At 32.0% G+C, this 13142-nt stretch overlaps 1 protein-coding gene across 1 annotated transcript; it reads right to left on the bottom strand.

The window, feature by feature from the left end:
* Nucleotides 1–7131: 7131 nt before the first annotated feature.
* On the bottom strand, nt 7132–13142 carry LOC143919252 (uncharacterized). Its single transcript, XM_077441467.1, has 16 exons — nt 12699–13142; nt 12422–12588; nt 12192–12352; nt 11673–12091; nt 11352–11578; nt 11182–11284; nt 10979–11103; nt 10608–10898; nt 10202–10486; nt 9634–10130; nt 9384–9567; nt 9108–9303; nt 8277–9037; nt 7953–8145; nt 7747–7860; nt 7132–7670 (listed from the first exon to the last, which is right to left on the bottom strand). The coding sequence occupies exons 1-16, from the start codon at nt 12871–12873 to the stop codon at nt 7603–7605; spliced, it is 3966 nt and encodes a 1321-aa protein (XP_077297593.1). The 5' UTR covers nt 12874–13142; the 3' UTR covers nt 7132–7602.

The raw sequence follows: 13142 nt of genomic DNA, 5'->3' as shown, positions 1-13142 counted from the left end.
GATTAAAATAATTTAAAAGGTCAAGATAAAATAATGAAATATTGTTTTAAAAAAATATATTATTTCCGGTTTACGAATTCTGACCGAAACCTTATTAATACCACAAAACCACTCCCGGTTTATTAAATTTAGTGATTTTTTTTTTATTTTCATCACAGTGATACAAGAATTATACTTGAATTTTTTTCGTGAAGAACACGAAACACATGTTTTAGGGGTCGAAAAAAATAGTGAAAGAAAAATCGAACCACTGTAAGCTGCCACTTCCGGTTGAGGAATGCTTACCAAATTCTATACATAACTTATAATTACGCTTAAACTTCTAGATATGAAATTTCAGTTCAATAAACCAAAAGGTTTCTGAGAAAAACATAAAAAACCTTGATTCTCTAAAAAAGTACTACTTCCGGTTCAGACAAAAATATTTAAAAAATAAAAGGTTATAAAGATTATTATTTCTATTACATCTAAAAAAATTTCAGTCCGATTCAGTTAGCGGCTTGGGAGATAATTGAATTCAAAAACTTAAAAAAAGAGGACACCTGTAACTGTAGGTACCATTTCCAGTAAACTGAAAAATTTGAAAAAAATTTAAGTCATGTCGATAAGAATTTCAGTAACCGATACGAAGTTTCAGTTTGATAGGACTAACGGTGTTGAAATAATCCCCAAAATCCCCCACAGTCACACACACACACACATTTTTTCTAGATCATGAAAACGTGATCAGTAATCGATTCTGAGTTCGAATCAGTCAAAATATCGAGTTCGAATTTTAGCATGATCACAAAACTTCATCTATTGTTACTACGTACATAGATAAAGTAAAAGTAACTATTTATACAGGGGTGTTGCCATTTTTATTATACACTATTTGTATTTCGGTATTTGTAATATAAACCGCTTAAACTTGGCTAATCTAATAGTTAACATTCATTTGCTTTTAAATTAATTTTATTTGAATCTGGAACTAAAACTGAAATCTGGATCCGGAACTCAAAAATGAATCCGGATCCAGAACTAAAAAAGGGATCATCCGGAGATGAAATAGGAATCGGAAACCGGTACTGCAAAAGGAATACTATCCGGAACTGAAAAACGAATCTGGAAACGGAATCGAAAGCCATATCGATATCGTCATCACATAAAATTATATTTTTTCGATAATGTCACGTATTCTAAGAACTAAAACTTACATAAATACATACAAAGACTATTTCGAAATTATATGTATATTAGAAGATTTAGTACATTTAAATATATATATATATATATATATATATATATATATATATATATATATATATATATATATATATATATATACATATCGTTAGAAAGGTCCCCTTTACTTTATTTTGTCTCAAAAACAGATGTGTAACGTTTATTTTTCCGAAAGTTCGTATATTTTTTGTTTTCAAGAAAGGTTTTAAATTAATATTTTACTGAATTGGTTCAATAACAAACGATTTTATTTCTCGTATTTTTATTTTATTTGCAGACGTCCATTCTCTGACAAAACAACGAATGAGATGAATTTAAACTTCATGTGTTCGGTCTTGGTCGGTCTTGAAACTTCATGTGTTCGGTCTTGAATTTAAACTTCATAATTCGGTCCAAAAAAAGTTTTAGTTATTTAATAAAATTGCTTTCTGACCAAAACTTTATCAAATTTAGTACATAAAGAATACAAATAACATACAAATACAGTCAAAACCAGTTTTTGAGGATTATCACCGATGCATTTCGCTTCGTCACAAATGAAGAGATCCACAAGGACCTTAAAATCAAAAAAGTAAAATAAGTCATCCGAGAATGCGCCGGGAGGCACGAGTTGAGACTGCACCGTCACCCTAACATAGAAGCGTTGCAGCTATTGGACACAACTCACCAGCAGAGGTGTTTAAAGCGAAAAAAGCCTCACGAATTGGTGTTCTGAATGTGAGAGATTCAGAAGCCCAATTCACAATTTTGGGGACAGAGTGATGATTCCGTAGTGCCCGTACATGATCTGAAAAGCAACGATATCGCTGGTGATGATTTATCGGGAATCGATAAGATGGCACCGAAAAAAACAAAAAAAAAATATATATATATATATATATAATATATATATATATAATATAATATATATATATATATATATATATATATATATATACATATCTGTGCTATCGTTGTGTCTGGACGTGTTAAATCGTTCGCATTCTACCATGGAGGATATTGTTACTATAAGCCAGAGAATACTCGCGGACCTTTCAAAAAAAGGATCTGGTGCCAATGTCCTTACCAAGGACAGGGTGCGATACATCAGCGACGAAATTAAAAATATAGTATCCATCGCACGCGTCGCTTTTAATAACCTGGCCTCGCTAAAAATCGCTGTGGAGTCCCTCCAGACTATCCACACTGATGTCGGTGAAATAAAGAGGATGATGTGTCGTCCCTTTCCAGCAGCTCTGGCTCCAGCTGTTTTTGTTGAACCTACAACTCTGCAATCGGGCGAGGTAACATTACGAGAACTCTCCACACTGTCAACTGAATGTAACAATACTACAGTACATAAACAAACACCTGTCAGATGCCCGTATGACGTTATAGCGGCATCCTCTACCGTTTCACCTCAGCCTTATTCAGCTTCAACTTCACTCGCGTCTGCTTTAGCTTCAGCATCTACTCCTGGGTGTGCTACTGTTTCTGCTTCTACTGTTTCTGTTTCTGCTTCTCCTCCTTCTCCTATAAAACCTGCGAAATCTTACAGTCAGGTCGCAGCGCTATCTTCTACTGCTTCACCTCTGCCATCTTCATCTTCAGCTACACTTACATCAGCTTCTGCTTCAACATCTGATTATGTTCCTGTCTCTTGTGCTCCTGCTTCTGCTTCTACTGTAGATCCTTCAAATTCGTTCAGTCAGGTCGCTGGGACTTCTTCCGGGAGACTGCCATACACTCGTGGATCTGGAGCACCTGATAAAACTTTACAGGTGGCCACTATTCCGAAATTGAAGAATGTACACGTTTTTAATTTGGCAAATAACTGCACTTGTGATACTGTGAAACAGTTCATATTAAATAAAATTAAAAATAAAAGAATCAACGTTTCTCAGGTTGCTAAAACTGACATGTGCTCGTCATTTAAAATTAGTGTAGATACTGAAACTTTTAATATAATTATCAATCCTGAATTTTGGCCTATGGGTACTGGCATAAGAGAATGGTTATTTCTCAAAAAAATCTCTTCGAAACCGATTGCCCAAACCCGTGACCCGTAACATTAAACTTTATTATCAAAATGTGCGGGGTTTAAATACAAAACTCAAGGAATTCTACAACAACGCCGCTTCTAGATCTATTGACGTCCTTGCTATTACTGAAACATGGCTAAACTCATCTGTACATGATGCCGAAGTACTTGACAGCAGTTTCAATATATATCGCCATGATAGATCTGCCAGAGGTGGTGGTGTTCTTCTAGCAGTTAAAAATACAAATATTATTTCGGTTGAAAGACTTAGTCATCTTGAGGACATTCATGAATGTGTATGGCTAAAACTAAGATTTGTTAACATTCCTTTTTTTATATACATATGTACTATTTATTTTCCACCAAGATCTCCACCAAATATTTATAAGCGATTTTTCGATTTAATTATATCTAATTATTCACATTTAAGTAATGGTCGCATTTTTATATCTGGAGATTTTAATCTGAATTCTTCTAACTGTTTTCCTGATGACCTTAATTTTTTTATATCTTTATTCAACTTAAAACAAATTAATACTATTCGAAACTATTTTAATAATTCCATGTTGGATTTTCTATTAACAAATTTAGATTGTCAGAATATTATTATTTCAAATTCAGTTGATTCCTTGGTTCCTGAAGACAGCTATCATCCTGCTCTTGATATTCATTTAAAATTAACTATAACTTATTCCTCACTTCGTTTAATAAATAACTGTCTTAATACCTCTGTCCTAAATGGATGGTTATTTACAAATGTTGATTTCAAATATTTAAATGATATTCTTTGTAATTGTCAATGGGAGCGAGTTTATGAGTGCAAAGATGTTAATTTGGCCCTCTCTAATTTCTATGACATTATATATTCTATTTTTAATGATTGTTTTCGGTTGAAAGGATTAGTGACGAGTAAAAGGATTTATCCGCCTTGGTTTACTAAAGAAATTATTAATCTCTTAAAAAGTAAATATCAAACACATAAACTCTGGAAGAAATCGAGCAATCCTCTTATCTTAAATAATTTCCGTATTTTACGTACGGAAATTAAGAAATTAATTAATAATGCATATAATGTTTATGTAGCTGATTGTGAAAGTTCCATAGTTAAAAACCCTAAGAAATTCTGGAACTTCATCAATTCTAAACGTGTAAATCGTGTAAAGTCGACCATTATGTACAATGATTCTGGATTGTTAGAGGGTGATCAAAACATTGCTAATGGATTTGCCGACTTTTTTAAATCAGTTTTCAATAATCCTACTGATTCCATGGAACCTACCAATGACTCGGAATTTACTTTCCCCACTTTAGCGATTAATCATCTTAACTCTTCCGATCTGAAATATGGCTTTCTAAAGTTAAAAAATATTTATTCTTCCGGTCCTGACTCCATCCCTAATTACATCCTAAAAGGATGTGAGGTTAGTCTCTTAGAACCTTTAAAATTCATTTTTAATTTAATTCTAAGGAACTCTTCATTCCCCAATTTATGGAAATGCTCTAAAGTAACTCCTATTCATAAGAAGGACGATAAATCTTGTGTAAGGAACTACAGACCAATAACTATCTTGTCAGCGCCAGCCAAAATGTTTGAGGTAATATTACACAGATACATTTTTAATCACTTTCAAAGTATGCTCATTGATCAGCAGCATGGCTTTCGACCGGCCAGATCAGCTATTACAAACTTGTTATGTTTCTCTAATGACATAACCAGCACTTTGGATTGTAATAATCAAATGGATGTAATATATACTGATTTTGAGAAGGCGTTTGATAAAGTTGATCATAAAATTTTGGTTAGTAAATTAAGTTTTATTGGATTTACTTATAATCTTGTTGGTCTTTTTATTTCTTATTTACAGGATCGACGTCAATTCGTTAAGTTTGGGAGTTGCTTTTCTTATGAGTATGTTGCCACTTCTGGGATTCCCCAAGGATCAAATCTTGGCCCTTTATTATTCCTAATATTTATTAACGATATTCAATCTTCTATTCACCATTCTAAATTTTTATTATATGCGGATGACTTAAAAATCTATAAGAGAATAATTGATTTACCTGACGCTCTTTATTTGCAAGAGGATTTGAATTCTATTTATGAATGGGCTAATGTTAATAAACTTCCCTTCAATATCTTAAAGTGTCGGGTCATTTCTTACTCTCGTTCTCGTTCTCCTATTAAATATCCGTATAAATTTCATGATTCTCTTCTTCAGAGAGAATTATTTATATCTGATCTGGGAATAGTCTTCGAAAATAGTTGGAGTTTCAACATTCACATTGAGAATATCTGTGATAGGGCAACAAAAATCCTTGGATTCGTAATCCGTAATTCGTCCGAACTAGGGCTCACTGCCATTCGTCTCTTATATTGTACATTAGTTCGCAGTGTGCTCGAGTTTGGCTCCATTATATGGTCTCCCTATCAACTTCGTTACTCTCTAATGTTGGAACGAGTCCAAAGGAAATTCCTTAGATTTTTATATCTGAAGACATTTGGATTTTATCCATATCTGTTCCCTAGTGCCTTTGTCTTGGGATCTTTGGGTTTCAACTCCCTGGCAAAGAGAAGAGATTTATTTCTTGGGAAACATTTCGTAAAATTACTTAGAGGAGAGATTCACAATCCCACTATCCTGGAGAAACTAAAATTCTGGGCCCCGGAAAATCGTAGAGTTTTAAGAAAACATGATATATTTTTACCAATTAGGGCTAAATCAAACGTGCTCATGAACTCCCCCCTCTCGAGAGCTGTTCGACTCCTTAACTTACTGGCACATTACTTGGACCTATTCGATGCCAGTTATGTTGAGTTGGTGGAACACATCCTAAATAGCACGATATAAATTTTTCAATCTTATTTCTTTGTTTTTATTTTGTGTACATATTTTTTACTTGATTTTTATTATTTTTTTATGATGTTTTTTTTTTATTTATGATTTTTATTATTTTCTTATGTTTTTTTTTTATTAATGATTTTTATTATTTTTTTTATGATGTTTTTTTTGTAATTTTTATGATTTTTATTATTTGTATTAAAATCACATTGACGCTTTGGGGCAACCTGTCAAGTCTCTGTGGTATTGATTTTTTAAAATAAAATAAAATAAAATAAATAAAATAAATAATATTTTCGTTTTTTTTGTGAAAATTTCCTATTGAATCCAGCTTTATTTCTTAAGGGCATTCTCCTGACATTCAAAAAAACATTCAGTAAATGTTGCTTCAACTTTGGTGATTTTATAGAATAATTTGACAAAACTTTGATACAAATAACACATTGAGGCCTTTCTTCTCCATTGATAATGTGTTGACTTTTGGCCCAAGCACATATGAAAATATAATTTAATTTATTTTATATATCTACTAGATGAACCCGGCATGCGTTGCAATGCCAGAATAAGGCATGCAATTCCCGTTCCCGTTTCAGGTGATGGTTGGAGCTCTACTAACGTCTCTTCAACACCGTGTCGTCATAAACCAACTGGTAACGTGGTTACCAACGAACACATTTCCTTGACTACACAATGGCGGTTCAAACTTTCGCGTCGGTAAAATCGTAATTACGAATATTATTACTGAGGTTTTTTCCCGTTTTTTTTCACAGTAACCTTCCCGGACAAGCATACAACAAATCCTGAAAGTTCCATCATAATCGGTTGAGTGGTTTAGGAGCCTATACGAGACAGATAGACAGACAGACAAACATACAAACAGACATTAAATTATATATATATATATATGTATATAGATATTGGGTATATTGATAAAGACTTTTTAAGTGAAGGAAATATGACCCTTTTACGAGATGTAAACGTAAATATTTGTCATACGCGAATGTATTCTCACATTCTAAAAGGTAACCAATGCAAAAAAGTTTGAGAATCTTCTAAAAATTATGTGCGCAATTTATTGTGATATGTTAACAAATTGCTGCGTCATTGTAACACTATGGTAGCAAGGTAAAATACATGATTGATGAAAAACCAGAAAGTTTTTTTTATTAAAATAAGAAATAATGTGTATTGTTTATCAAATAATGAATATTTTACATGTCATTAAATATAGATATGCATTATTATACATCAAGTTTTCATTACATATGTTCATATGTTCGTAAATTAATCTAAGGTTACACATTTTATTATAAAAAAAATTGTAGATATACCTATTGCAATATGTTCGTATAAACCTTATCAACAAATATTGTAGGATTTTTCTTATCTAAAACAATGATATCTATGTATAGGTGTGATGAATAATTCCTATTGTTGTATATTTTCAAGAATTTAATCAGTTTCTCTTTTTTTAATTTAATTATATTGTGTATATTTTTATTAGATGTGCTAAATATGTTAAATTTCAAAATCGTTAATACTGCTGTTGGTAGCCTGTATGATATTTTCAGTTGTCAGCGGTATATCTGAATTCAAATAGAATTTATTTTAGTATGAATAATATGGAAACATATTATTTTAGTGAATTTCAAATATATTTACCTATGTTATACCATTCATTCGTTGGAAGTCCAATTTCCATTCTAGCCGAAGTAATGGCTTGACGTATTGCAGTAACAATCCCTATAGCCATGTTTAGTGGAGGTTCTCCAGTTGCTATAATTATAAATAAAATTGAATATACACATATAAATACACATATCAAATATAATATGTATTTAGACTATTAAAATATTTGAAATCTTTACCTTTAGAGCGTAAGACTCCGGCAGGGTTTGGAGAATTTTGCAGGAATTTTATGCGAAAGTCTATAGGGATATCTTTTACACCCGGTGGTTTATAATTCCATGTGCGATTGGTCAACAATTCACCTGTTTTCTCGTCATAGACTAAATGTTCTGAGGTATAATATCCCAAACCCATCATGTAAGCTCCTTCCACCTTTAATCATTAATCATATCAAGTTGTATAACAATTCTATACAATTAGCAATATATTTAACAGTAGAATATAATTACTATCAAGGAATTTAAAATTTAAATCAAGTATAAAAACAAATATTTTATACTTACTTGTCCAACATCGACCAAGGGGCTTAAACTTTCTCCAGTATCTTCAAGAAGGTCGACTCTTAGCACTTGATGGTTTCCAGTCAACATGTCAACTTCAACTTCAGCCACAGTAACACCTAGTATGAAATACCATGTGGCATCTTTAGGTGTAAACATATAATGAGTGCAAAGGTCTACCTGCATCATATGAGCTTTTTTAATCAATTCAGGCCAAGTTGGATTTACCATCGTCTCTTTTATAGGCTTCAATCGCTCCAACATCATTTCACAGGCTTTCATTGTAGCAAAACAACATACTTCGCTAGCAGAACTACCCCCAGAAACCATGGCATTTGGTGCTACCAAACTATTACTTGGTTTCACAGCTACTGTCTCTAAAGGAATTCCAAGAATATGAGCACACACTTGTGCTACCTTTGTGTTAAGACCTTGTCCCATTTCTATACCACCATGAGACACAGATACGGTTCCATCGCCATGATATACTGACACCAATGAAGCGTAATTTCCAAAATAATGCAATCCGTACTGCAGAGGAATTAAACTTATTCCTCGTTTGCGCCATCGATTTGACATATTGAATTGCTGAACTTGGGAGTATCTTAGATTATAGTCTGAAGATGCTTTCCAGTCTTCTATTAATGTTTTAATTTTGTTTCCTTCGCTCATATTCACCAATCTTACTGCAACCGGATCTTTACCAGTCTCCACCGCTATATGTTCCATGATGTTTTCTATTGCTGCAACGCCTTCGGTTGTGCCTGTAAATCAGAATATATTTTTTTAAATAATGCGACAAAAATGTCTATGCATATTTATAACGAATGATACCTGGAGCTCTGCAAGGGGTGTTAGAAGCAGTGTCAGTTAAAACACCATAGCCTTCGACAGACCATGAAGAATAATCATAACAATTAAAGAAGGGTTCAGCTAATCCTTCTACAACATTGTCATTATTGGAACAACCATTATCTTCATAAAATACGTTTGTTAAATATTGAATTTTTCCATCGTCATCAACACCAACCTGTCAATAAACATTTTACATCTTTAACTCCTTTGAGTTCTTACAAATACAAATATTAAGGGTTAAGCATGTGATAATACCTCATAATCGTTAGAACAAGGATTTCGTTTACCAACAGCCATCATGTTTGTTTTAAGAGGCATTACAAATCTGACAGGCCTATTTAATACTTTGGCAGCAACAGCACAAGCTGTTGCTATCATAGAACAACGATTGATCTTGGATCCATATCCACCACCCAATCGTCTAACCTTGATGTTGATACTAAAATATTTCAGTTTTACAATTATATAAATTCAGGAGATTTAGTTAAAATCGACCGTAACTTACCTATTGACAGATACGTCCAATGCTTCCGCTACTGCAATATTTATCAGATCCATCCACTGTGTGGCTGAAAATACGTCCATTCCATCCTCTATTGGGACGCATAGGCAAATTTGAGTTTCCATTGTATAATGGTATTGTCCGAAAATATCAAAAGAACCTTTTATGACTTTCTTCACGTTCTTTCCTTTAGTTTTCGCCTCGTTAAGTATTATTTTATTTTTCAAAAGTCTTTTGTTCACATTTTTATCTTTAAGTGCTTGTCTAATTGTCAAAATTGGAGGAGTAGTTTTGATGTTTGTATACGTTACTTTAACTTTTTCTGCAGCTTTCATTGCTAATCCTGTACTGTCTGCTAAAACTAGAGCTATTGGTTGACCGTGATACAATATTTTTTCACTGCACAATATCTCTTCATTAAAAATTAAAAGTTGACTGGTAAAAGAATTTTTGCCAGGTATGTCTTTTGCAGTTATCATTGCATGTACTCCATCCATGGCCTGTAATAATTTTTATTAATTAGTGATGAAAAAATTATTAAAGAAGTTTCTATTTGAAATATTTTATTTACCAAAGCTTCAGTAGCGTCAATTTTATCTAGAGTTCCACCGTAGATAGTGGAGAGTACAAAAGCTGCACGCAGCTCTCCTGGTTGTCTAGGAATGTCGTTGATATATTCGGCTTCTCCAGAACATTGTACCAATCCTTCAATTTTTAGAACTGGTTCATTTAATGGCCAAATATCTTTATTTGTATCAAACTCTTGCTTCCCGCTTGAAACTGGTCTATTGAATTCATCACCACCACTTTTATATCGTGAATCAATCATACCAGATGGACTTATATGGAGAATGCACTTGAATATATAATATATACAAATTAATTTGGATGTAATGGTTAGTATCTATTTACACAAATAAATAAATTATAAATTAAATTAAAAATTAATTAATAAAAAACTAAATGATTTATAATACCTTGTAAAATAACCCAATGGCTAATTTTTTTCGGTAGTCAGGTGTCGGTTCTGGTGGGGTAACATTGGGTACAATTTCGGTGCTTAAATTTTGAATTGCAGATTTGAACGTTTGTTTGTCAAATATATTTTTCCCCACCAAAAATTCTTCTGTTTTAGTTGCATGATTGAAATTTGGATTTACACCTCCGTATACAATGGTAGCTTTTTCTACAATAGTTTTATTAGTGTTGAATTTGAATAAGAAACCAGCATTGATATGAGCATGTGCATTTTGTCCTCTCGGCATTATCTACAATTAAAGTATTGTTTTTATGTTTGTAATTATAAATACTGCAAAATTCATAATTTTAAAATAAAGCATCAAAATACCTTATAGCTCTGGAATACATGATCAGATGTGAGAGAAACTAAATTTACTCTGTGTATCACTTTTCCTTTCATGTCCATGCTTAAATATTCCAGTGGAGACATTGTGTAAATATTTCCACTTGAAACTGTAATAAAATTTCTATTTAAACTACTATTTTAAGCTAAATTTAATAATGAAAATATTATTTATAAAAACATTATACCAATGGAAATTGTAGCTCCTACAGCTTCTAGCATTACAAAAATATCTGATTGAAATTCATTGTGTTCGTGTTTTATCGATAGATTTCCTCCGATTGTTCCAATCTTAAAACGATTTTTTTAATTGTATAATAATAGTTACTAAAATTAAGCATCTAATTATAGTACTTACATTTCTCACTGGAACGTGTGCGATTAGATCCATGTGATGGTACATTTGAAGCAAGTATTGGAACTTTATATCAGAATTTCCAACATCTTTGAATACTTTCATGATTTCATTCAATGTCATTCCACCCCCAAGTTGTAATACATCTGCACTCATTTCAAAATCCCTTAGTTCAACTACTGAATTAATATCAATGCAAACTTTTGGTTCATTTTCTATTTTGAAAATACCTAAAATACATACATATATTAATGACAATAGCATTATTTTCATATTATAAAAATAAAATTCAGTGTAGTCAGTAAAATCAGTGTCAGCACAAACCTTTTGCAGTATTTCCAGCAACAAACCTGTACGAATCTGTACCCTCTTTAATAAATATGTCAAAAATATCTTTGAGCGAGAATGCTTTGTACCATCTTACATCCTTTCCATCAATTTCAATCATTTTAGTATCAAGTACCATTTCCTCGATGGGTCTTTCCATATTTGCTGTACAAGTACCTTCCTTTGTATAATCATTGCAACTTTTTGTGCATATCAGACCTGACTTGGCACACATCTTTGTTTTGCTTAATTCTTCAATATCCATCACCCTTTGAGTTAGTGAGGAATCAGCATCATTGGAGAAGGATTTAAATGCATCCAATATTGGTCTGTAGCCTGTACAACGACATATGTTTCCAGCAAAGGAATTTTCCGTTTCTTTCATTGTCAGGCCATTTGGTTGGGATTTGTTCAAACTGTTAATGGTTTTTCATAAAATATTTTTAAGTAAATTGACTATATTGTATATATGTACATATGTATATCTAAATTTTTTCCACAATAATGACATTGTACCTATACATGCTCATAACCCATCCAGGACTGCAATATCCACATTGAGTTCCATTAAATCCAGCAAGACGGGTCTGAATAGGATGATACCCATCTTTTCTGTTACCAATTCCTTCAACCGTAGTTATAGCCCATCCATGACAAGAAAGTACTGATACCAAACACTTTACCACCAAATAATATTAATTTGATGTTGAAAAATAATATACAGTGAAACTAATTAGAACACTTACAGAATTCACTGAAAATGTTTCAGGTTCTTTGGTAACAGGATGAAGAGCAGAAACTGAGACAATGCATGCTCCGCATCCTCCTTCAAAGCACATAGCTTTAGTTCCTGTTAGTTTGGCATTGTTTCTTATGTATCTATTTAATGATTTGTTTCCGACGGTATGGTCCACTATATTTTGTTTTATTTAGAAATAAATAAATTTATAAAATATATATAAAAATGAAAAAAACGATTAATAAACAATAAACAATTAATGTTAGATGAGAGAATTCACTTACCTATATATTCCGTCCCATTTATAGTAAACTTTATTTCAGACATTTTGAATTTTGTATATTCTACAACATTATTTTTGAAAAAAAAAATGAATTGTATAAACTGACACTCAAAACGGTAATGAACTGATAAAATGAGTATCTTATATACATATTCCTTAAGAGCTAATATCTCCATTATGAGAAGAATGCTATAAAGATAACATTATTTCATCTCGTGAACATACAATTGCATACAATTCAATATATGATTAAATTTAGGGTTGCCATGCATATTCTTTTAAAAGTATATTTCCTTTTATTAATAAATGCGATTTGTTGTTTTTTTTTAGTTGATATAACGTTTTGCAAAGAGAGTTCAGTAAAAAAACATGAAAACATGATCATTTAAAAATACCATTGAAGATCTTAAATAACTTTTGACCATTTAAAGTTCACTGAAAGATC

Source organism: Arctopsyche grandis, chromosome 1 (genome assembly GCF_051622035.1).
Source record: "Arctopsyche grandis isolate Sample6627 chromosome 1, ASM5162203v2, whole genome shotgun sequence".
NCBI classification, from domain to species: domain Eukaryota; kingdom Metazoa; phylum Arthropoda; class Insecta; order Trichoptera; family Hydropsychidae; genus Arctopsyche; species Arctopsyche grandis.
Note: the sequence above shows the minus strand (reverse complement) of the source record. Positions and strands in the feature narration are given on the sequence as shown.